At 51.7% G+C, this 26,270-nt stretch overlaps 1 protein-coding gene across 2 annotated transcripts in view; it reads left to right on the plus strand.

Moving 5' to 3' along the window:
- Positions 1-25,977, plus strand: part of LOC140400333 (organic solute transporter subunit alpha-like) — a 65,147-nt gene extending 39,170 nt beyond the window's left edge. Inside the window, exons 5-7 of one of the 2 annotated variants that reach the window (XM_072489699.1) lie at positions 10,162-10,273; positions 11,426-11,681; positions 25,630-25,977. In XM_072489699.1, coding sequence (XP_072345800.1) covers positions 10,162-10,273; positions 11,426-11,681; positions 25,630-25,757 — 496 coding nt within the window. In that variant the 3' untranslated portion in view covers positions 25,758-25,977. The remainder of the gene's footprint in view (positions 1-10,161; positions 10,274-11,425; positions 11,682-25,629) is intronic. The other variant, XM_072489700.1, reaches the window with a different exon arrangement.
- Positions 25,978-26,270: the final 293 nt, after the last annotated feature.

Genomic DNA, 26,270 nt, shown 5'->3' on the forward strand with positions numbered 1-26,270 from the left:
CCCACTTTCAGGATTTGCAGTATTGCCTTCAGTCCCTCCTGTGGCTTAGAGACATAGAGGAGCCGGTCATCTGCATAGAGTAAAACTCGGTGCTCTCTGTCTCCTCTACGGATTCCATATGACTACATTTCTGCTGAGAATGCAGTATAACGTATAAATACGGCATAGGGCTTTTGATTGTCCTTTCCTGTAGTTTCACGTATCAGTTGCCAACAAAGTAATGCTTAGTCTTTGTTGGTTTTGATGTGTTTCTTACAGAAAAAGTCTTAAGATATGAAATCTTGATGTGTGATCCTTTAAGTTGGTCAATGGGAAATTCATCTTTTTCTTTTAAGTTATCAGTCTCCATGGGGATTGTAATGTTTAATTGTCTAACCTGACTGCTTCAAAGGGGTTTCTGAACGCAACTCTGTTGAACATGTAAAGAGTCTAGGAACATGTCGGGTTTAACCACCCCCCTGCTCCCTCCCCCCAAAACAAACCCATCTCCTCACACCCCCTTAGCAGATAATATTTCACCAATTATCTTTAAAGTCAATTAATTCTTTTGAATTTCAACAAGCATGGGCATAAGTGGATGATCAGGTAATATGTTTTCAGTGAGGTTGATTGATATGCTTGGAGAACTCACTGCTCTTATCTGAGTTTTGCATACTTCAGCTTTAAAAAAAATCATTTACAGAATGTGGGCGTAGCTGGCTAGTCGGACAATTTATTGCCCATCCCTACTTGCCCCTGAGAAGGTGGTGGTGAGCTGCCTTCTTGAACCGCTGCAGTCCCAGAGGTGTAGGTACACCTAAGGTGCTGTTAGGGAGGGGGTTCCAGGATTTGGACCGTCTTATCCTTCTAGATGGTAGTGGTTGTGGGTTTGGGTGATGCTGCCTAAGAAGCCTTGGTGAGTTCCTTCAGTAAATGTTGTAGAATTTTAAAAATAAATTTAGACTACCCAATTAATTTTTTCCAATTAAGGGGCAATTTAGCTTGGCCAATCCACCTAGCCTGCACATCTTTGGGTTGTGGGGGTGAAACCCACGCAAACACGGGGAGAATGTGCAAATTCCACACGGACAGTGACCCAGAGCCGGGATAGAACTTGGGACCTTGGCGCCGTGAGGCAGCAGTGCTAACTACTGTGCTGCCCCTAGTTCATGTTGTAGATGGTACACACAGCTGCTACTGTGTGTCAATGGTGGAGGGAATTAATGTTTGTGGAAGGGGTACCAATTAAGTGGGCTGCTTTGTCCTGGGTGGTATCAAGCTTCTTGTGTGCTGTTGGAGCTGCACTCATCCCGGAGAGTGGAGAATAATCCATCACACTCCTGACTTGTGCCTTGAGATGGTGGACAGGCTTTTGGGGGGGTCAGGTGGTCAGTTACTCACCACAAAATTTCCAGCCTCTGACACACTCTGGTAGCCACAATATTTATATGGCTAGTCCAGTTCAGTTTCTGGTCAATGGTAACCCCCAGGATGTTGATAGTGGGGGGATCCGGAGTCGATTATGCCTTTAAATGTCAAGGGGCGATTGTTAGATTCTTTCTTGTTGGAGATGGTCATTGCTTGGCATTTGTGTGGCATGAATGTTATTTGCCACTTGTCAGCCCAAGCTTGGATATTATCCAGGTCTTGCTCCATTTGGGCATGGACTGCTTCATTATCTGCAGAGCCAGTATGGTGCTAAACATTGTGCAATCAACATTGAATATCCCCAAGGAGTTAGGGTTCCTTAATGCCATGCACTGTCAAATGCTGCCTTGGTGTCAAGGGCAGTCACTCTCACCTCACCTCTGGCATTCAGCTTTTATCCATGTTTGAACCAAGCCTGTAATGAGATCAGGAGCTGGGTGACAGCTGTTTCGTGATAGCACATTGACGAAATTGAATTGGCTGAAGACTGATATCTGGGATACTGGGGACATCCGAAAGAGACCAAGATGGATCATCGACCCAGCATTTCTGACTGAAGATGGTTGCAAATGCCTTGTCTTTTGCACTGATCTGCTCCTCCAATATTGAGAATGAGGATATTTGTGTAGCCTCCTTCTCCAGTTAGAATTTACAGCGCAGAAGGAGGCCATTCAGCCCATCGAGTCTGCACCGGCTCTTGGAATGAGCACCCTACCAAGGTCCACACCTCCACCCTATCCCCATAACCCAGTAACTCCACCCAAAACTAAGGGTAATTTTGGACACTAAGGGCAATTTATCATGGCCAATCCACCTAACCTGCACATCTTTGGACTGTGGGAGGAAACCAGAGCACCCGGAGGAAACCCACGCACACACGGGTAGGATGTGCAGACTCCGCACAGACAGTGACCCAAGCCGGAATCGAACCTGGGATCCTGGAGCTGTGAAGCATTTGTGCTATCCACAATGTTACTGTGCCACCACCATTCACGGCTGTATGTGGTTGGATTGCAGAGTTTAGATCAAATCCATTGGTTGTGGAATTGCTTAGCTCTGTCTATTCCAGACTTCTGGTGACGGGGATGTGCTGAGTAGTCAGGTAGTTTTCCTCCAGAAAACAGCAAAATAGGCACTTTTGACCAAATTTAGCCCAGAAAATCAGACTCATTCATCCCTTCACCCAGAAAGACAACAGAGAGGAAAATAATGCCAGGAAGCAGTAGCTCGAGAGGCTCCAGGAACGCCAGAAACTGCGGCAAAGGGCAGAAGTAACGAGCAAGCAGATCAGCGGACCCACGAGGCGAGAGGTCTCCGGGCACCCCCGAGAGAGGGTGCGGCTATCCGGACAGCATCCCGACCCTTCCCAGGAGATGTACATGACTGGACACGGATCCGCAAGTGAAACCTGACCAGTCTGGCAGAGCAAGTAAAAAAGGACCTGCAGATATGGGATGCACTCCCTCTCTCCCAGGCGGGGAGGGTTCAGATGATCAAGATGAACGTCCTGCCCAGGTTCCTCTTCCTGTTCATATCCATACTGATCTACATCCCCAAGACCTTTTTTCAAGCAATAGACAAAATAATTATGGCGTTTGCGTGGGGTAGGGGAAAGAATCCCCAGGCAGTACTGCAGATGAGAAGAAACATGGGATGCCTGGTCTTCCTGAACTTGCAATATTACCACTGGGCAGCCACGGCCGAGAGAGTGAGGGGATGGGTGACGGAGCCAGACACGGAACGGGTGAGGATGGAGGAGTCCTCCTATACAGGAACGACCCTCCGTGCCCTCACCACGGCAACGCTCCCATCCCCGCCAGCAAAATACTGAGCAAGCCCAGTGGTGGTAGCAACTCGGAGAACCTGGAACCAGATGAGGCAGAACTTCGGTTTGACCGAGGTATCCACCATGGCCCCTATCTGTGGCAACCACAGGTTCCCACTGACCATACTCAACGTCGCCTTTAAGAGGTGGAGTCAGGATGGGAGGGGTCACTTAATGGTTAGGGACTTATACACGGGAGACAGACTAGCAACCTTTTATTTAAATAAATTTAGAGTATCCATTTCATTTATTCCAATTAAGGGGCAATTTGGCGTGGCCAATCCACCTACCCTGCACATCTCTGAGTTGTGGGGGTGAGATCCACGCAGACACGGGGAGAATGTGCAAACTCTACACGGACCGTGACCCAGAGCCAGGATTGAACCTGGGACCTCAGCGCCGTGAGGCAGCATGCTAACCACTGCGCCACAGTGCTGCCCCTTGACTAGCGACCTTAAAGGTGTCCCCATTGGACAAAACTAGGAAAAAATGGGAGAAAGAGATAGGGATGGAAATAGGTTGGGGTCTCTGGAGCGAAGCGCTGAGCGGGGCCAACTCCACCTCTTCCTGCCCAAGGCTGAGCCTCATGCAGCTAAAATGGTGCGCAGAGCACACCTGACAAGAACCCACATAAGCAGGTTCTTCCCGGAGGTGGAGGACAAATATGAACGGCGCCAGGGAGGCCCAGCCAACCACGTCCGCATGTTCTAGTCCTGCCCTAAACTTGATGGGTTCTGGACATCCTTCTTCGAAACAATGTCCAAGGTTGTCGGGGTGAGGGTGGAGCCGTGCCTGAGAGTGGCAGTCTTCGGGGTAGTGGACCAGCCAGAACTACACATCGGGAAGGGAGCCGACGTCCTTACCTTTGCTTCCCTAATAGCAGGCTGGAGAATCCTGCTCAGCTGGCGATCAGCAGCACCATCCGCAGCTGCAGACTGGCTGGCAGACTTATCAGAATTTCTCCACCTGGAAAAGATTAAATTCACCATCCGAGGGTCAGAGGATGGCTTCCACAAAGCGTGAGGGCCATTCACCAACTTGTTCCAAGACCTGTTCGAAGCCAACAACCAATAGAACGGGGGCGGGACACACACACACACACACACACACACATGGGAGCCAACGGGAACACGGGGAGAAGACAGAAATGGGAGGGGGGAGGGAAATGGGGGAGGGGGGAGGAGACCAGAGGAAACAGCAAGGGGAGTTTTGTAAGGACCACGAAGAATCCAGCACGTGTTTAAGGATACAAAGTAATAACATTTATTTACAATAACATATATATATATATATATATATATATATATATAACAGCAGCAGCAACTTCCCTTGCTGCACACTCCTTCCTGCTGGTTCCTAAACTGGCCAGCTGTATTTATACTTGGAGTTTACTAATGGTTTCTCCGCCCCCCTCATTGGGGAAGCTCATACTCCCACAGGATTGTGGGATTGTCATTAGTCCCCAGCCAATGGTAAGCAGGCAGGTTATAACATCCCTCCCCCCCCAAAGTCCAAGGAATCCACCGAAGACCCTGGCGAAGGAGGGCGTCAGACTCGTTTTGCCGCAGGCCGGACACCATTTGCCCGCAGCGCTGAATCAGGCGCTTCCGTGATGAACGGCGTAACGGTTGTACATCCACGACCCGAGGATTCCCCCTCTGATGCGTCCTGTGTCTCCATCTCGGAGTCAGAGTCTGCTGCCTCCGTCATGTCAGCGTCTCTATCTCCATTCGGTTCTGTAACGACCTGCGCATGCTTTGAGTGAGGCACCAGTGGAAGATTGTGAGGACTACCTTCCCTTGTCTCTGGTCTCTGCGGCTGTAGAAATTAGCTCCGGGGGCGGGGAATCTTTTGACGGGATAGTCTTCTGGACCGAACGTGGTCTACATGTTTGCGCTGGAGACAACCCTGGGCTTGCACCTGGTAAGATATAGGGCCCGTTTGGCGAAAGATTACGCCAGGAACACACTGGGCACCACCAGCAAAATTGGGAACCCACTGGGTCACCGGGCGCAAACTGCCGAATCGGCCGATGCCAAGAAAATCCCTGTCCCTGCCGTTCTTGTGTCGGGCATACTTTTGCCCAATGTCCGGGAAAACCATACTAAGGTGGGTGCGAAGTCTCCGGCCCATTAGGAGTTCTGCGGGAGCTACCCCAGTCACCGCATGGGGGGTGGTCCTATACGTAAACAAAAAGCGAGCCAGTCTCGTGTCCATTGATCCGGAAGACTGCTTCTTTAGTCCTCTTTTGAATGTCTGCACTGCGCGCTCTGCCAACCCATTTGAAGCCGGGTGGTAAGGGGCAGTGCGGATATGGCGGATGCCGTTCATCTTCATGAACCTCGCAAACTCCTCACTCGTGAATGGAGTGTCGTTATCCGTGACCAGCACCTCGGGGAGGCCATGCGTGCTAAAGGACAAAATCATCTATTCAATTGTTGCGCAGGACGTTGTCCCCGGCACCTTATGCACCTCTAGCCATTTAGACTGGGCGTCGATTAATAGAAGGAACATGGATCCTTGAAAAGGGCCTGCAAAATCTGCATGCAAGCGTGCCCAAGGCCGCCCTGGCCATTCCCAGTAATGTAGGGGCGCGGCCGGCGGAAGCTTCTGATGCTCCTGGCAAATGGAGCAGTTTTGGGCCACCTTCTCAATGTCGGTGTCGAGGCCTGGCCACCAGACATAACTCCGGGCCAACATTTTCATTTTGGTCACACCTAGATGCCCATTGTGCAAGTCTCTTAGTATCAGCTCCTGGCCTTTTTCCGGAACAATCACACGCGTCCCCCACAAGAGGGTGCCGTCTTCCACGCTGAATTCTGACAGCTTGGAGGAAAATGCCCGCAACTCGCCTGAGAGCTGTCTATGCTGCCCACCATACAGGACTATGTGCCGAACCTTTGACAGGACTGCCTCCGTCTGGGGCCACTCACGGATCTGTGATGCCGTGACAGGCAAGGTGTCCATAAAATTTAGGGTTGCAACCACCTCACCGGTCGGGGGGGTCAACATGGGGCCGGTCGATAAAGGCAATCGGCTCAGTGCGTCGGCATTTGCTATCTGCGTTCCTGGTTTGTGCTCCAGAGAATACTCGTATGCAGCAAGCAACAAAGCCCAGCGCGGGATCCGTGCAGAAGCAATGGGCGGTATTGGCTTATCCTCTCTGAAAAGTCCCAGCAGAGGCTTATGATCAGTCACGATAGTGAAATAGCGGCCATATACGTACTGGTGGAAGCGTTTCACCGCAAAAACCACTGCCAGGCCCTCCTTCTCGATCTGCGCGTACTTTTTCTCCGCTGCAGTCAATGTGCGGGAGGCGAAAGCTATTGGTCGCTCGGCCCTGTTCTCCATCTTGTGGGACAGGACGGCCCCAATACCATACGGGGATGCATCACATGTGACGAGCAAAGGCTTTCCAGGATCATAGTGGGTTAGTAACCCAGATGACGACAATTGTTGCCTTACCTGCCAGAAAGCGGTTTCTTGCGGCTGACCCCAAACCCAGGTGTGATTTTTCTTTAGCAGAAGGTGCAACGGGGCCAGCGTAGTTGCCAGATTGGGGAGGAACTTCCCGTAATAGTTTACAAGACCGAGAAAAGAACGAAGATGCGAAGTGTCAGTCGGGGCGGGGGCCTGTTGAAGCGCACGCACCTTCTCTGCGACGGGGTGCAAACCTTTGCGGTCCACCCGATAACCCAGGTAGACTACTTCCTTTGCCTGAGATGCGCACTTTGTGCGACGTAAACGGACTCCAGCCTCCGAAAAGCGTCTAAGGACAGCCTCCAGATTTTCCAAATGTTCCTGCTCCGACATCCCTGTAATCAAAACGTCATCTAAGTAGACAGCAACACATGGTAAACCTCTCAAAATGCCCTCCATAACACGTTCAAAAATAGCACAGGCAGTGGATACTCCAAAGGGCAACCGTGTATATTCATACAGGCCCCGGTGTGTATTAATCGTTACATATGGTCGGGAGGCAGGGTCCAGCTCCAACTGCAGGTAGGCGTGACTCATATCTAATTTTGTGAACGAGAGTCCACCTGCAAGCTTCGCGTAGAGATCCTCTATGCGAGGCATTGGATATCGGTCGAGTCGGGAAGCCGTATTCACTGTAGGTTTATAGTCGCCACACAAGCGAACTGTGGCATCTGGCTTCATTACAGGTACAATTGGTGTTGCCCAGTCAGCAAAACGGACGGGCCTGATAATACCCAAACTCTCCAAACGAGTGAGCTCCCCTTCTACCTTCTCGAGCAAGGTGTAAGGCACCGGGCGCGCCCGGAAATAGCGCGGCGTGGCTCCTGGTTTGACTTGGATATGGGCTACGGCCCCTTTTATTTTCCCCAAACCAGGCTGGAATACATCTGGGTATCGTCCTAGCACCTCAGTCAACCCTTCAGAAACTGTTTGGAGGATGTGCTGCCATTGCAACTGCAAATGGCGCAACCAGTCCCGACCCAACAGGCTGGACCCATGGCCGCGCACCACGATAAGTGGGAAACGCCCCTCCTGGCATCCATAAACAACAGGGGTCATTGTAGTTCCTGCAATGTCCAGTGGTTCCCCCGTGTATGTGGCCAACCTGGCCTGTGAGTCGGTTAATGTAAAGGTCTGTATACCCTGCTTGATGCGGTCGAATGTCCTCTGGGCGATCACACAGACCGCTGCGCCAGTGTCCAACTCCATCTCAAGCGGGTGACCATTGACCCGTACTGTCACCTTAATGGGGGCCACACGGGGAGCTGCCACACAATGCAGCTGCAGGCAGTCGTCCTCCGTCTCCACGTCCTCAGGGGTATTCGCCGCAGGTTCATCCACATGGAAGGTACGGTCCCTGGGCTGGTCCCAGTTACGGCCACTGGGCTGGTCCCAGTTTCTTTCGGAATGACGGCGCCCCCAGGACCGGCGTCCGCGACGGGGTCGGCGCCTACAAGTTTGACACGGACATGGCTCCTCATCCATTGGTTCTGGAGAAGGCTCCCTTCGGGGAGGAATGTCCGATGGCCACTGGCGTCGGTCCGGACGTCGCCTTGCCCAAGGTACCGCAGGAGCGTGGGGGGACGTTTTTGGACAGAAGGGGTTGCGCCCCAAGGCATGCACTTCCATTCCCTGTAGCTCCTGCACTCCTCGTTCTGCGCTCTCTCGGGACAATACTATTTCCCGTACCAGCCTCCCCGAACAGGCACCGGAATGTGGCTACTAGGGGCTTTTCACAGTAACTTCATTTGAAGCCTACTTGTGACAATAAGCGATTTTCATTCATTTCATTTGAATTGCCTGTTGAAAAGTCAATGTTGGCTCAACTAACAACTTTCTCTGGGTGGCCGCATTGTTAATACCGCAAACCAAATGGTCGCGTAACATTTCTGACAAGGTCTCACCATAGTCACAGTACTCCGCAATCCTGCGTAGCCTGAATAGAAAATCGGCAAGGGATTCTCCAGGGGTCCTCTCAGCGGTATTAAACCGGTAACGCTGGACTATCGTGTACGGGGTTGGGTTAAAATGTTGCCCCACTATATTCACAAGTTCATCAAACGTTTTGGTGTCCAGCGCAGCTGGGCACGTACGGCTCCTAATCACCCCAAATGTATGCAGGCCGCAGGCGGTGAGCAATATGACCACCTGGCGCTCGTTTTCGGTGATATTGTTTGCCCGGAAATAGTAACGCATCCGTTGTGCGTACTGGTTCCAGCTTTCCAGCGCAGCATCAAAAACATCCAAACGTCCATACAGAGGCATGGTACAATAGAAAACAACTTCCAACCTGTATCCAACAAAAATCCAGGGAGGTGGCTTCAGCAGTGTAGACAGCTATTCACTTTAACCCTCGTCGCCAGTTTTGTAAGGGCCACAAAGAATCCAGCACGAGTTTAAGGATACAAAGTAATAACATTTATTTACAATAACATATATATATATAACAGCAGCAGCAACTTCCCTTGCTGCACACTCCTTCCTGCTGGTTCCTAAACTGGCCAGCTGTATTTATACTTGGAGTTTACTAATGGTTTCTCCGCCCCCCTCATTGGGGAAGCTCATACTCCCACAGGATTGTGGGATTGTCATTAGTCCCCAGCCAATGATAAGCAGGCAGGCTATAACAGGGAGGCCAGAAAGCGGCCGACACAGAGACCAGACGGCCCAACACAAGGCCACATGAAAGAGAACTCTCAAAGGCTGGCCAACAACAGGAAGTCAAACAACAGAGATGGGGGGAAAGGGAGAGGAAGGGCACCGCCCACATATAAACACGAGACAGCTATCCATGGTAAAATAAAGGGCCAAGGGAAGGACCCTGAAACAGTGAAAGAAGGGAAGGCGGTGTGGGGGTCAAGGAGGCTGGGGGGGGAGGGGAACACATTAAAAAAATAACAGTTTGTAAATTGTAACCATTGAATCTACGTTTAACGAGTGTACTGTGTATAAAGAGTAAAAACTTTAATAAAAGTATATATTTTTTAAGCTGTCTATTACTTGCTGCTTATGGTGTTTGGCACATAAATAGCCCTGTGTTGTAGTTTCGCCAGGTTGACACCACTTTGTTAAGGATGCCTGGTGCTGCTCCTGGAATGTCCTCCTCCACTTTTTATGTAGCCTGTCGGATAAGGGTCCAGTTCAATATCATTACGAAGAGCAGCACCTCCCTCATTACTTCTAGATCACCATTAAACAATCACTCAAAACTACTCTGACACAGGTATGAGAGTGATAACACCTGAATCAAAGTGACAGGTATAAATACTATAAGGTGCAATGCAAAGTCTTCCTATTCTATCCAATTTTTAACAGTTAAAATCAACAACAGTGAATAATTTTGAACCATGTGAGATGGGAAGCTACCTTACTTTTGAATAGTGAACGATATTGTTACTTTGATATTTAAAATACTGATTATTTTAAATGCTGGACTATTCGTTTCACAGGAAAGCTTACAGAATCCTTCGAATTGGCATTTTGCAGACATTGTTTCTACAACCTTTGCTTCAGTTCATTTCTGCCGTCTTGTCGGCTGACGGAAAATATGACAATGGAGAGGTAATTACTGAGATTTGCTTCTTTCGATTCTAATGTGCAGATCCAGCAAACAGTCTTAAATAAACACATCCTTCATCTGGAAAATTACTCAGGGTTTATTCAAGGCTATTTCCATGAAGAAATTACTTTTTGCATGGGTTTTTACCAACATTAATCTCTATTTGTATAATATTTGCATTGGGAGTTTGTTCTTTATTTCAATATTTTTTCCCCAAATGGATTTTGTAAATTTTGGATTCATTTTATAATCTCTAAAATTCTTAAAATGCTCGGGTAAAATAAACAACTGTTGAGGCTGAAGGGGACAATCTTATGTCATAATGCTGAACGACTGCAAAAGCATTTTTTCTGAATAAACCATCTTACTCTTCTCCTCAGTTTAGGGCTTCAGCCATGTAAACAGCAAAGTTTTTACCTTTTCTTAACTTGATTTGATTTATTGTCACGTGTACCGAAGTACAGTGAAAAGTGTTGTTCTGCGTACAATCCAGACAGGTCTTTCCATACATGAAAAAATATAGGACATACATAAATACACAATGTGAATGCAGAGGCACAGGCATTGGGTGTAGCATACAGAGTGCAGTACTACTCAATAGAGAAGATGTGTGAAGAGGTCAGTTCAGTCCATAAGAGGGTCATTCAGGAGTCTGGTAACAGCGTGGATGAAGTTGTTTTTGAACCTGTTAGTGCGTGTTCTCAGACTTTTGTATGTACTGCCTGATTTAAGAGGTTGGAGGAGAGAATAACCCAGGTTGGAGGGGTCTTTGATTATGCTGCCCGCTTTCCCAAGGCAGCGAGAGGTTAGACAGAGTCAATGGATGGGAGGTGGGTTCGCGTGATGGACTGGGCTGTGTTCATGGCTCTATGTAATTTCTTACAGTCTTGCATTGAGAATTTGCCATACTAGGCTGTGATGCAGCCAGATAGGATGCTTTCTATGGTGCACCTGTAAAAGTTGGTAAATCAGGGCTTACTGAGGTTTTCAGTGACCTCCTTCTCGGCTGTAACGAATCTGTGATTCTGTAACATCCTGCTCTGGTAGATTTAGAAACTGTTCGTGCTGTGATGGTTGTAGAAAAACCTCAACATGGCAACCCAAAGATTAGAACTTCTTTTAACAATACTGACCAGTGAAACTCTGTGTTGCAGGTAAATCCAACCAATCCCTTGTTTTACATCAAGATCATGCTGAACATATCTGCTCTATCATCCCTATATGTGTTTAATCTGTTTCTGAAGGCTGCCTTTGGAATTGCAGAAGCAGGTTATCATCTCATGGCCAAATATGCAATTGTAATTATCTACACTATCATCAACAATCTGCAGCCGCTGATTCTAGCATGCCTCGCAACCTATCATGTCATTCCCTGTGGTAGTCTATATTCCTCAAAAGGCAGAGCATCACGTAAGTGAAACCTCTATTAATATGAAATGTCACTTGTCGATATTGAATGTGAAAAGGCGTAGGAAGGCAAATCTTTTAAAAACAATGCTTTTGTTAACTTGCATGTGATAATTATCTATTACACTTTCTACTCTGGGCAGCAAGGTGGCACAGTGGTTAGCACTGCTGCCTCACAGCACCAGGGACCAGGGATCAATTCTGGTCCTAGGTGACTGTGTGGAGTTTGCACATTCTCCCCACGTCGGCTCCAGTTTCCTCCTGCAGTCCAAATATGTGCAGGGTAGGTGGATTGGCCATGATCTATACGTAGGGTTACGGGGCTAGGGCAGAGAGTGCTCTCTCAGAGGGTTGGTGCTGACTCGATGGGCTGAATGGCCTCCTTCTCCTTTGTAGGGATTCTAAGGATACTTCTCAAGGACAGTTGTACATAGATAATAAATGTTGGCTTCCCAATGATGCCCACACCCTCTAGATGAATAAACAAAAGAGAAACTGATAGATTTTAGTATTGTGTGGAATAGTGGTTTTATAATTCTCGATATGGATAATCAGGATTTTAATTTTACTTAAAACATGCAACTAGGTTCAGATCTTCATACTGATCACTTTCTAGACCTACAACATTTTTATATCTTCCAGTTTTCATAATTTTCTTCCTTCGGTTAATGTTAAATCTACGTTTATTTATTGTTTGCAAAAATATACTTTATTCATAAAATATCTGAAAGAACATTACAAACATTTCAAAATGGCCGACACAGAGGGTGCGATGATATCCAAGTTTTCTACATATATCACATTGCAATCGGAGGTGCTTCAATACAGTCAAAGGAACATTACCGACATTTCAAAATGGTTATTACAAGATCTGGATTTGGAGTAAGAGATGAATGTGGCAGGCAATGTTACCCCTGAGTTCAATATGACACTTATTATATTGTGGGAGGAGTGTGAAGCGGGTCAACGGCACCGTGAGGAGACCGGGAGAATGAAGCAGGTCATCACCGTGAGGGGGAGAATGAAGCAGGTCATCACCGTGAGGAGACCGGGAGAATGAAGCAGGTCATCACCGTGAGGAGGAGAATGAAGCAGGTCATCACCGTGAGGGGGAGAATGAAGCAGGTCATCACCCTGAGGAGACCAGGAGGAGGCATTGATATTTACAAACATAACTAGTTTTTTAGTAACGTGACATACCTGATGGTTTTAAACATATGTTCAGTCTGTCAGGCTTGTGCGGTAATCTGGTCAGCCTGAGTGTTGGCTGAGTTGGTTAACGTGTCCCACCCTCACCTGTTGCTGGATGTTCCACTTGCACCATTGCTGATGCGTCGTTGATCACTGGCTCTGCCGGGTGGTCAGTGTCTTCTTCACGTTTGGGATTGCACCCCAGCTCTTCCACTGGATTCAGCACGAAAGGCCGCTGCACTTTTAGTAACGATCTTCGGTTCCTTCGCAATACTGAACCATCCTCCGTGATCACCATAAACAAGTGTGGACCTGCCTGCTGCACAACCTTTGCCAGTTTTACCCACCCATTGCCGTTGGGATCCTTGACCCTGACGGTGTCCCCTGGCTGCAGCTGCTGGAGCTTCCTTGTAAGACCTGTCGTACACCTCTTTCTGCCTCCTCTTTTGGGGAAACAATTTGCTCTTGATTCGTTAATTTACTGGGGGAGCCACCCTGGAAGGCAGGGTCGTCTGGAGCTGCCTGTTCGTGAGCAGCTGTGCCAGCGACAGTCCATTGACAAGTGGTGCTGAACGATAGCTGAGAAGCACCAAATAGATGTGTTCCCAGCTATCAACAGCCTTCTTCAGCGACTGCTTCACGATTTGTACACCCTTTTCCGCCATCCTGTTCGATTGGGGATATAGAGGGCTAGAGGTGATGTGCCTGAAGTCACATTGACGGGCAAATTCAGTCCATTAATGATTTTTGAAACAAGGCCCATTGTTCGACATGACAACAGATGGTATACCAGGGTGGTTGTGAGGGGCTCTGTGCTGTTACCAGGGTGGTGGTGAGGGGCTCTGTGCTGTTACCAGGGGAGTGGTGAGGGGTTCTGTGCTGTAACCAGGGGAGCGGTGAGGGGTTCTGTGCTGTAACCAGGGGAGTGGTGAGGGGTTCTCCTCTGTTACCAGAGGAGTGGTGAGGGGCTCTGCGCTGTTACCAGGGGAGTGGTGAGGGGCTCTGTGCTGTAACCAGGGGAGTGGTGGGTGAGGGGCTTGTAGCACCATCGATCACACACGAGGCGAGACGTAGAGAAATTCAATCGAGGCTTTATTGAGCAGACTTGTTCCCCAGCAGCCATCCACAGAATGCAGCTGCTGGGAGAAACCGGGTTCTTATACCCCGCCTATCTGGGTGGAGCCCAGTAGGCGGCAGATCCAATTGGGACCCAGCATCTGTCCTCCAATAGCTCCTCGGCATTCATGGTGTACCGTATTACCCCTAATACATACCACCACATTCTCCCCTTGTTAAAAAAAACCCGGCAGGGTGGTGGGTGGTATGGTGGTAGGGGTTTACAGGGTCGGTGCCTTAACCATTGAACTATATACAACCATGCCGCTTTTACTGGGCCACTGAATTATTCACATTTTACCCGATTAGCAGCGTTAACTATTTACAACAATGCCTCTTTACTGGGCCACTGCATTATATACATCTTAAGTCGATTCGATGAGTCGAGATGGTGCTCTGGTCGCCCTTTCCGATCGTCTCAGCCCGGGTGGTGGTGCTGGCTCAGGTCCGGTCGACTCTGGGAGCATCGCGCTGTCCCTCTCTGTTTCCTTACTCCTGGACAGGCCTGGGAGGAGAACCGATCCCCCCGGGAAGGGTGTGGCTGTGGGGTGCACCGGCGGGAGTGAGGGGGTGGTGATTGGTGTTGGGGGGGTGTGGGGAGCTCCGGCGGGCGCCAGGTCCCGCGTACTGCGGGTTTGCGTGGAGTAGATGTACCTTTTCCACCAGTGGGTCTGATTTGTGCGCCCGCACATGTTTCCGGAGCAGGATGGGTCCCGGGACAGCCAGCCAGGTCGGAAGTGACGTTCCAGAAGCGGACTTCCTAGGGAAGACAAGGAGGTGCTCGTGAGGCGTTTGGTTCGTGGTGGTACACAGCAGGGACCGGATAGAATGAAGGGCATCCGGGAGTACTTCATGCCAGCGGGAAGCTGGGAGACCCCTAGACCGTAGGGCCAGTAGGACGGTCTTCCAGACCGTTCCGTTCTCCCTCTCTACCTGCCCGTTCCCCCGGGGGTTGTAGCTGGTCGTCCTGCTCGAGGCTATGCCCTTACTGAGCAGGAATTGACGCAGCTCGTCACTCATGAAGGAGGACCCCCTGTCGCTATGGATGTAGGCGGGGAATCGAACAGGGTAAAGATGGTGCATAGGGCTTTAATGACCTTGGCCGCGGTCATGTCGGGGCAGGGGATGGCGAAGGGGAAACGGGAGTATTCGTCAACGACGTTAAGAAAGTACGTGTTGCGATCGGTGGAGGGGAGGGGGCCTTTGAAGTCCAAACTGAGGCGTTCAAAGGGACGGGAAGCCTTTATCAGGTGCGCTCTATCTGGCCTGAAAAAATGCGGTTTGCATTCAGCGCAGATTTGGCAGTTCCTGGTGACTGTTCGGACCTCCTCGACGGCGTACGGGAGGTTGCGGGCCTTTATGAAGTGGTAGAAATGAGTGACCCCCGGGTGGCAGAGGTCCTCGTGGAGGGCTTGGAGACGGTCCACTTGTGCGTTGGCACAAGTGCCGCGAGATAGGGCATCGGACGGCTCGTTCAGCTTTCCGGGACGATACAAGATTTCATAATTGTAGGTGGAGAGTTCGATCCTCCACCGCAGGATCTTGTCGTTTTTTATCTTGCCCCGCTGTGCATTATCGAACATGAAGGCTACCGACCGTTGGTCAGTGAGGAGAGTGAATCTCCTACCGGCCAGGTAATGCCTCCAATGTCGCACAGCTTCCACTATGGCTTGGGCCTCCTTTTCTACTGAGGAGTGGCGAATTTCTGAAGCGTGGAGGGTCCGGGAGAAAAAAGCCATGGGTCTGCCCGCTTGGTTGAGCGTGGTCGCCAGAGCTACGTCGGATGCGTCGCTCTCGACTTGGAAGGGGAGGGACTCGTTGATGGCGCGCATCGTGGCCTTTGCGATATCCGCTTTGATGCGGCTGAAGGCCTGGCGGGCCTCTGTCGACAGGGGAAAAGTAGTGGACTGGATTAGTGGGCGGGCCTTGTCTGCGTATTGAGGAACCCACTGGGCGTAATAAGAAAAGAAGCCCATGCAGCGTTTCAGGGCGTTGGCACAGTGGGGGAGAGGGAACTCCATGAGGGGGCGCATGCATTCGGGGTCGGGGCCTATCACTCCATTACGCACTACGTAGCCAAGGATGGCTAGACGGTCGTTGCGAAACACGCATTTTTCCTCGTTGTAGGTGAGGTTGAGGGCGTTAGCGGTCTGGAGGAATTTGCGGAGGCTGGCGTCGTGGTCCTGCTGGTCGTGGCCGCAGATGGTGATGTTGTCGAGGTACGGGAACGTGGCCCGTAAACCGTGCTGGTCAACCATTCGGTCCATCTCCCGTTGGAAGACCGAGACTCCGTTCGTGACGCCGAATAGAATCCTTAAGAAGTGGTATAGCCGCCCGTCTGCTTCAAAGGCAGTGTACTTGCGGTCACAGGGACGAATGGGGAGCTGGTGGTAGGCGGACTTAAGGTCCACGGTGGAGAAGACCTTGTACTGTGCAATCCGATTGACCATGTCGGATATGCGGGGAAGAGGGTACGCATCTAGCTGCGTGTACCTGTTGATGGTCTGACTGTAATCTACGACCATCCTCTGCTTCTCCCCTGATTTCACTACTACCACCTGGGCTCTCCAGGGACTATTGCTGGCCTGGATTATGCCTTCCTTCAGCAGCTGCTGGACTTCAGACCTGATAAACGTCCGGTCCTGGGTGCTGTACCGTCTGCTCCTAGTGGCGACGGGTTTGCAATCCGGGGTGAGGTTCGCAAACAAGGAGGGCGGTTCGACCTTGAGTGTCGCGAGGCCGCAGATAGTCAGTGGGGGTATAGGGCCGCCAAATTTGAATGTTAAGCTCTGGAGGTTGCATTGGAAGTCCAACCCCAGGAGGGTGGGAGCGCAGAGGTGGGGAAGGACATACAGCCGGTAATTTTTGAACTCTCTCCCCTGCACCGTTAGGTTTGCGATGCAGAACCGTTTGATTGCAACGGAGTGGGACCCCGCCGCCAGGAACATTTTTTGGGTGCTTGGCCGAATTACAAGGGAACAGCGTCTTACCGTGTCCGGATGAATAAAACTCTCCATGCTCCCCGAGTCGATCAAACACAGCGTCTCGTGCCAGTTCACCAGCACCTTTGTCGTTGTCATCTGGAGCGTCCGGGGCCGCGACTGGTCGAGGGTCACCGATGCCAAACGTGGTTGGTGCATCAGATCGTTGTCTTCAGGCAGTGTGGAGCCATCCACGCTGGGGTCCTTGCTTGCCAGCCAAGATGGCGGCGTCCATGGATCGCATGCGGTCGGGGGTGGACAAAACGGCCGCTCCCATGGGTCGCATGCGGGGGGGGGGGGCTGGACAAAATGGCCGCTCCCATGGATCGCACGCGGCCCGTGGGTAGGAAGATGGCGGTGCCCGTCCCCCCCTTGTGGTGTCCGGGGCTCAAAATGGCGGCGCCCGTTGGCCGCCCGTGGGTTGCTGGGGGGGTTGAGTCCGTGGTCCCATTTCTTCCCCGGAGATAGCGGCGACCCCACGGGACTGGCACACCGCTGCGTAGTGCCCCTTTTTACCGCAGCTTTTGCAGGTGGCCGAGCGGGCCGGGTAGTGCTGGCGGGGGTGTTTCGGCTGCCCGCAAAAATAGCAGCGGGGCCCCCACCGGGTGGTCTGGGATTCTGGCCGTGCACGCTTGCGGAGGGGTGGGGGGTGCCGGGGGGTCGGTCGCGGCGGGGGTCCACGGAGCCCAAGGGGCTGTAGCGCGGCCGGGGGCATAGGCGCGGGCGTTTTGGGAGGCCACGTCGAGGGAGGCTGCAAGGGCCCGTACCTCTGAGTCCGAGAGAGTCTTTCTCTAAAAGTCTCTGGCAAATTTGCGACGATGCCAAACCTGCTACGTAAGCGTCTCTGATCAGGAGGTCCGTATGTTCGTTCGGCGTAACCGCTGGGCAGTTGCAGTTTCTTCCCAGGATCTTTAGAGCATTGAAGAATTCGTCTAGCGATTCCCCGGGGATTTGTCGTCTCGTCGCGAGCTGGTAGCATGCATAGACCTGGGTGACGGGCCTAATGTAGATCTCCTTCAGCGAGTTGATCACCGCTGGGAATTCTTCCGCGTCCTCGATGAGTGAGTAGATTTCGGAACTCACCCTGGAATGCAGGACCTGCATCTTCTGGTCTTCTGTTGGTCTGCCGGGGGCCGTTCGGTGGTATCCCACAAAGCACGCCAGCCAGTGCTTAAACGCCGATGTTGCGTTAGCTGCTTGGGGGCCGATACACAGGCACTCCAGGGCGATCCGGAGCTCCATATTCCTTTTTAGATCTGCTCAATAAATTGTAGCACCATCGATCACACACAAGGCGAGACGTAGAGAACTTCAATCGAGGCTTTATTCAGCAGACTTGTTCCCCAGCAGCTCAGTCACAGAATGCAGGTGCTGGGAGCAAACCGGGTTCTTATACCCCGCCTATCTGGGTGGAGCCCAGTAGGCGGCAGATCCAATCGGGACCCAGCATCTGTCCTCCAATAGCTCCTCGGCATTCATGGTGTACCGTATTACCCCTAATACATACCACCACAGGGCTCTGTGCTGTTACCAGGGGAGTGGTGAGGGGCTCTCCTCTGTTACTAGGGGAGTAGTGGGTGAGGGGCTCTGTGCTGTTACTAGGGGAGTGGTGGGTGAGGGGCTCTGTGCTGTTACTAGGGGAGTGGTGGGTGAGGGGCTCTGTGCTGTTACCAGGAGAGTGGTGGGTGAGGGGCACTCCGCTGTTACCAGTGGAGTGGTGGGTGAGGGGCTCTTCGCTGTTACTAGGGGAGTGGTGGGTGAGGGGCTCTCTGCTGTTCCTAGGGGAGTGGTGGGTGAGGGACACTGTGCTGTTACCAGGGGAGTGGTGAGGGGCTCTGTGCTGTTACCAGGGAAGTGGGAGGGGCTCTGTGCTGTTACCAGGGGAGTGGTGGGTGAGGGGCTCTCCGCTGTTACTAGGGGAGTGGTGGGTGAGGGGCTCTTCGCTGTTACGAGGGGAGTGGTGGGTGAGGGGCTCTATACTGTTACTAGGGGAGTGGTGGGTGAGGGGCTCTTCACTGTTACCAGGGGAGTGGTGGGTGAGGGGCTCTCCGCTGTTACTAGGGGAGTGGTGGGTGAGGGGCTCTACACTGTTACCAGGGGAGTGGTGGGTGAGGGGCTCTTCACTGTTACCAGGGGAGTGGTGGGTGAGGGGCTCTCCGCTGTTACTAGGGGAGTGGTGGGTGAGGGGCTCTACACTGTTACCAGGGGAGTGGTGGGTGAGGGGCTCTCCGCTGTTACCAAGGGAGTGGTGGGTGAGGGGCTCTCCGCTGTTACTAGGGGAGTGGTGGGTGAGGGGCTCTTCGCTGTTACCAGGGGAGTTTTGGGTGAGGGGCTCTCCGTTGTTACTAGGGGAGTGGTGGGTGAGGGGCTCTCCGCTGTTACCAGGGGAGAGGTGGGTGAGGGGCTCTGTGCGGTTACCAAGGTAGTGGTGGGTGAGGGTTCTCCGCTGTTACTAGGGGAGTAGTGGGTGAGGGACTCTGTGCTGTTACCAGGGGAGTGGTGGGTGAGGAGCTCTCCGCTGTACCAGGGGTGTGGTGGGTGAGGGGCCCTGTGCTGTTACCAGGGGAGTGGTGGGTGAGGGGCTCTCGTTGTTACCAGGGGAGTGGTGGGTGAGGGGCTCTCCGCTGTTACCAGGGGAGTGGTGGGTGAGGGGCTCTTCGCTGTTACCAGGGGAGTGGTGGGTGAGGGGCTCCCCGCTGTTACCAGGGGAGTTTTGGGTGAGGGGCTCTCCGCTGTTACTAGTGGAGTGGTGGGTGAGGGGCTCTCCGCTGTTACCAGGGGAGTGGTGGGTGAGGGGCTCTGTGCTGTTACTAGGGGAGTGGTGGGTGAGGGGCTCTGTGCTGTTACCAGGGGAGTAGTGGGTGAGGAGCTCTCCGCTGTTACCAGGGGAGTGGTGGGTGAGGGGCTCTGTGCTGTTACCAGGGGAGTGGTGGGTGAGGGGCTCTCGTTGTTACCAGGGGAGTGGTGGATGAGGGGCTCTCCGCTGTAGCAGGGGTGTGGTGGGTGAGGGCTCTGTGCTGTTACCAGGGGAGTGGTGGGTGAGGGGCTCTCGTTGTTACCAGGGGAGTGGTGGGTGAGGGGCTCTCCGCTGTTACCAGGGGAGTGGTGGGTGAGGGGCTCTGTGCTGTTACTAGGGGAGTGGTGGGTGAGGGGCTCTCCGCTGTTACTAGGGGAGTGGTGGGTGAGGGGCTCTGTGCTGTTACCAGGGGAGTAGTGGGTGAGGAGCTCTCCGCTGTTACCAGGGGAGTGGTGGGTGAGGGGCTCTGTGCTGTTACCAGGGGAGTGGTGGGTGAGGGGCTCTGTGCTGTTACTAGGGGAGTGGTGGGTGAGGGGCTCTCCGCTGTTACCAGGGGAGTAGTGGGTGAGGGGCTCGCCACTGTTACCAGGGGAGTAGTGAGTGAGGGGCTCTCCGCTGTTACTAAGGAAGTGGTGGGTGAGGGGCTCTCCGCTGTTACCAGGGGAGTGGTGGGTGAGGGGCTCTCCTCTGTAGCAGGGGAGTGGTGGGTGAGGGGCTCTGTGCTGTTACCAGGGGAGTGGTGGGTGAGGGGCTCTCGTTGTTACCAGGGGAGTGGTGGGTGAGGGGCTCTCCGCTGTTACCAGGGGAGTGGTGGGTGAGGGGCTCTGTGCTGTTACTAGGGGAGTGGTGGGTGAGGGGCTCTGTGCTGTTACCAGGGGAGTAGTGGGTGAGGAGCTCTCCGCTGTTACCAGGGGAGTGGTGGGTGAGGGGCTCTGTGCTGTTACCAGGGGAGTGGTGGGTGAGGGGCTCTGTGCTGTTACTAGGGGAGTGGTGGGTGAGGGGCTCTCCGCTGTTACCAGGGGAGTAGTGGGTGAGGGGCTCGCCACTGTTACAAGGGGAGTAGTGAGTGAGGGGCTCTCCGCTGTTACTAAGGAAGTGGTGGGTGAGGGGCTCTCCGCTGTTACCAGGGGAGTGGTGGGTGAGGGGCTCCCCGCTGTTACCAGGGGAGTGGTGGGTATGGGGCTCTCCGCTGTTACCAGGGGAGTGGTGGGTGAGGGGCTCCCCGCTGTTACCAGGGGGGTGGTGGGTGAGGGGCTCCCCGCTGTTACTAGGGGAGTGGTGGGTGAGGGGTCCCCGCTGTTACCAGGGGTGTGGTGGGTGAGGGGCTCTCCGCTGTTACTAGGGGAGTGGTGGGTGAGGGGCTCTCCGCTGTTACCAGGGGAGTGGTGGGTGAGGGGCTCTCCGCTGTTACCAGGGGAGTGGTGGGTGAGGGGCTCTGTGCTGTTACCAGGGGAGTGGTAGGTGAGGGGCTCTGTGCTGTTACCAGGGGAGTGGTGGGTGAGGGGCTCTCCGCTGTTAATAGGGGAGTGGTGGGTGAGGGGCTCTGTGCTGTTACCAGGGGAGTGGTGGGTGAGGGGCTCTGTGCTGTTACCAGGGGAGTGGTGGGTGAGGGGCTCTCCGCTGTTACCAGGGGAGTGGTGGGTGAGGGGCTCTCCGCTGTTACCAGGGGAGTGGTGGGTGAGGGGCTCTCCGCTGTTACCAGAGGAGCGGTGGGTGAGGAGCTCTCCGCTGTTACCAGGGGAGTGGTGGGTGAGGGGCTCTCCGCTGTTACTGGGGGACTGGTGGGTGAGGGGCTCTGTGCTGTTACCAGGGGAACATAGAACATAGAACGATACAGCGCAGTACAGGCCCTTCGGCCCACGATGTGGCACCAAAACAAAAGCCATCTAACCTACACTATGCCATTATCATCCATATGCTTATCCGATAAACTTTTAAATGCCCTCAATGTTGGCGAGTTCACACCTGATGCAGGTAGGGCATTCCACGGCCTCACCACTCTTTGCGTAAAGAACCTACCTCTGTCCTATATCTATTACCCCTCAGTTTAAAGCTATGTCCCCTCGTGCCAGCCATTTCTGTCCGCGGGAGAAGGCTCTCACTGTCCACCCTATCTAACCCCCTGATCATTTTGTATGCCTCTATTAAGTCTCCTCTTAACCTTCTTCTCTCCAACGAAAACAACCTCAAGTCCATCAGCCTTTCCACAAGATTTTCCCTCCATACCAGGCAACATCCTGGTAAATCTCCTCTGCACCCGCTCCAAAGCCTCCACGTCCTTCCTATAATGCGGTGACCAGAACTGTACGCAATACTCCAAATGCGGCCGTACCTGAGTTTTGTACAGCTGCAACATGACCTAACGACTCCGGAACTCAATCCCGCTACCAATAAAGGCCAACACTCCATAGGCCTTCTTCACAACCCTATCAACCTGGGTGGCAACTTTCAGGGATCTATGTACATGGACACCTAGATCCCTCTGCTCATCCACACTTCCAAGAACTTTACCATTAGCCAAATATTCCGCATTCCAGTTATTCCTTCCAAAGTGAATCACCTCACACTTCTCTACATTAAACTCCATTTGCCACCTCTCAGCCCAGCTCTGCAGCTTATCTATGTCCCTCTGTAACCTGCTATATCCTTCCACACTGTCGACAACACCACCGACTTTAGTGTCGTCTACAAATTTACTCACCCACCCTTTTGCGTCTTCCTCTAGGTCATTGATAAAAATAACAAACAGCAACGGCCCCAGAACAGATCCTTGTGGTACTCCACTTGTAACTGAACTCCATTCTGAACATTTCCCATCAACCACCACCCTCTGTCTTCTTTCAGCTAGCTCAGCTAGCAGGAGTGGTGGGTGAGGGGCTCTCCGCTGTTACCAGGGGAGTGGTGGGTGAGGGGCTCTGTGCTGTTACCAGGGGAGTGGTGGGTGAGGGGCTCTGTGCTGTTACCAGGGGAGTGGTGGGTGAGGGGCTCTGTGCTGTTACCAGGGGAGTGGTGGGTGAGGGGCTCTGTGCTGTTACCAGGGGAGTGGTGGGTGAGGGGCTCTGTGCTGTTACCAGGGGAGTGGTGGGTGAGGGGCTCTGTGCTGTTACCAGGGGAGTGGTGGGTGAGGGGCTCTCCGCTGTTACAAGATCTCAGTCTGTGGGATCAGAGCCCACATTCAAAAAAGTAATTCAAGACTAGGGGGCTAAGCAAGCACCATTCAGCCAGGTAGCAGCAGGTTGGTCGTGCAGGAGCTTCCTGAGTGCATTCCACTCTCCAAACAGGATACAGTTCTGAGCAATGATGACCATGATGGTTCAGCTGGGAAGTACAGCCAGAGCCAAGTCCATGGCACCACAAGTGGCTCAGCAGGGGGTGGTATAGGATGGTGTGCAGGGCCCCGGTATGAAGGACTATCATGGAGGAGGTGTCATTGTTTATCATTACTGATTGCGGTCTATGGGTCAGAAAGTCGAAGATCCAGTTGCAGAGTGAGGAACCAAGTCCTAGGGATTATGGTGCTGAAGGCGGAGCTGTCGTCAATGAATAGGAGTCTGACATAGGTATCCTTGTTGTCGAGATGCTCCAGGGATGAGTGTAGGGCCAGGGAGATAGCATCTGTTGTGGACCGGTTGTAGCTGCAGGTGAATTGCAATGGATCAAGGCAATCTGGAAGGTTGGAGTTGATGTGTTTTATGGCTAACCTCTCGATTATTTCATAATAATAGATATCAGGGCCACTGGTCTGTAGTCGTTGAGGCACGTTGCCCGGTTCTTCTTTGGCACCGGTATGATGGTGGTCTTCTTGAAGCAGGTAGGAACCTCGGTACGGAGTAGGGAGAGGTTGAAGATGTCGGGAAACACACCCGCCAGTTCGTCCACGCAGGATCTGAGTGCACAACCAGGGACTCCATTAGGACCTGTTGCTTTCCATGGGTTCACTTTCAGGAAGGCCAATCTGACTTCTGAGACGGTGACGGTAGGAATGGGTGTGTCCGAGGCTGTTGGGGCAGGTGACATCAGTTTGTTGGCTTCCTGCTCGAACCAAGCATCGAATGCATTGACTTCATCGGGGAGGAGTGCTCTGCTGCCGGAGGTTCTATTCGGCTTTGCTTTGTAGCCCGTTACGTTGTTTAAGCCTTCCCATAACCGACGAGAGAAGCTTGAACTCTGAGTGTCTGAATGTGAGCAGCATCTTGCATCACTGCAGTGCATCTGCAAGGTCAGGATCTTTGTATATGGCATATTTATAGATGTGGTCACCCCGCATCTTAAGTGTATGCAGGGAATGAGGGAATGGGTAAGCACCATTCAGCCAAGTAGCAGCAGGTTGGTCGTGCGGGAGCTTCCTGAGTGCATTCCACTCTCCAAACAGGATATAGTTCTGAGCAATGATGACCGTGATGGTTCAGCTGGGAAGTACAGCCAGAGCCAAGTCCATGGCACCACAAGTGGCTCAGCAGGGGGTGGTATAGGATGATGTGTTGCCTACCTGGTACCAGGGTCAAGGATCACTGAACAGCTGCAGAGCACCACGAGAGGGGAAGGTGAACAGGTAGTAGTCGCGGTCCACATTGTTACGAACAACATTGGCAAAAAGAGGGATGAGGTTCTGCAGTCAGAATTTATGGAGCTAGGAAGGAAATTAGCAAGCAGAACCTCAAAAGGAAAAACGCCAGCTTACTCCCAGTTCCACACACAGGTAATTACAAGAACAAGACGATAATGCAGCTTAATGTGTGGTTGGATCGATGGTGCAAGAGGGAGGGCTTTAGATTCTTGGGATATTTGGAGCACCTTCGGGAAGCTGAAGCCTGTCCAGCCTGGACAGTTTGCACCTAAATGGAGTCAGGACAAGTGTTCCTAGAATGTCTTCCACCGCAGGTATGTTTCCAGACTAACAAAATCAAGTCGATCAATTATCACAACTTCAGTTGTGGAGAAGTTGAAATAAAAACAGAAAATGCTGAAAAAAAACCCAGCAGGTCTGGCGGCCTCAGGGGAGAGGGGAACATTTGACGTTTTGTGTCCAGATGATTGTTCTTCAGAGAAGTTGGGACTGTTATCCTTGGAGAAGAGATGGCTGAGTGGAGGTTTAACATCATTCAAAATCATGATAGCTCTGGACAGCGTCGATAGGGAGAAACCCACTTGAGGGATGGACGGGAAGGCACAGATTGAAAATAATTGGCAAAAGAAGCAAAGGCAACATAAGGAAAGACACTTTCACACAGCGAGTGGTGTAAAGTCTGAAAAAGGAAAATGAAAATGAAATCGCTTATTGTCACAAGTAGGCTTCAATGAAGTCACTGTGAAAAGCCCCTAGTCACCACATTCTGGCGCCTGTTCGGGGAGGGTGGTACAGGAATTGAACCGTGCTGCTGGCCTGCCTTGGTCTGCTTTCAAAGCCAGCGATTTAGCCCTGTGCTAAACCAGACCCTTGGAATGCATGACCTGAGAATGAGGTGGAGGCAGGTTGAATTGAGACATTCAGAGGGGAATTACACCGTTATCTGAAAAGGAAGAATGTGTAGAGTTACAGGGAGAAGATTTGGAGGGGGGGGGGGAATTGTACTGGGTGAGTTGCTCATTTGGAGAGCTGGTGTAGACATGATAGCCTCCTTCTGTACAGCGCTGTAACAGCTCTGTATTATATAACTCCTCACCGTTCTCCGTTCCAATTTCTTGTTTGTATTTTTCTGTTGTTTTACCATTTCACTTCAATCTGCTTTACTCTTAACTCATTTGTTTGCTCCTGTAAACCTTCAATTTTTTTTAAAAATCAGCAAACTAAATATTGTACCGCGTTTTCCATTCAATTCTCTAGCTCACGTTTACACTGAAAATAAGTCTCTGACTTCTTTTGCAGAAATAGACCACCATGTGAAGATCCTGGAAATGTTTATACTGATACTCGTCTCTAGAAAATATTATCGGAAACGAATGCCAGAATCTATTCCACTGTATTTTGAAAATCCCCTTCATTCTGTGCCTTGATTTGATAGTCTTCCTCATGGATCAAATTATGTTTTGTGCCTCCTACTGGGGTATCTGTTCAAAAACTGGACTTTATAGTGATGTATGACGTGAAATCTGATGAAATGTAACTGTTTAAATGTGTGGGATTGACTTTTATTATTACATTGTCCCACAAGAGGTATTTTCTTTGTATTGTCAGTTATTGCCAAGTCACTAAACAATAGAAACCTTGAATTTAGCAATCCTTTCCATTTCCTTCCTTTTACAACAGAACCACAAAATGTTCAACAAATGGATCTGGTGCTGAGAAGCCTGAATTGTCTTTTTTTTAATGCTGTATGAACATACTGAAGGGTCAGGACAGGAATTGAAGGCAGGGTTGAACCCCCAGGCATTGCATTATTGTATTTGTTGGCTAGTGGCGTGGTGTAATGACAACAATCTCTCCCTTAATATCAGCAAAACTAAGGAACTGGTCATTGACTTCAGGAAGCGAAGTAACGTGCACACCCCTGTCTGCATCAATGGTGC

This window comes from Scyliorhinus torazame, chromosome 2, assembly GCF_047496885.1.
Source record: "Scyliorhinus torazame isolate Kashiwa2021f chromosome 2, sScyTor2.1, whole genome shotgun sequence".
In the NCBI taxonomy this organism is placed as follows: Eukaryota; Metazoa; Chordata; class Chondrichthyes; order Carcharhiniformes; family Scyliorhinidae; genus Scyliorhinus; species Scyliorhinus torazame.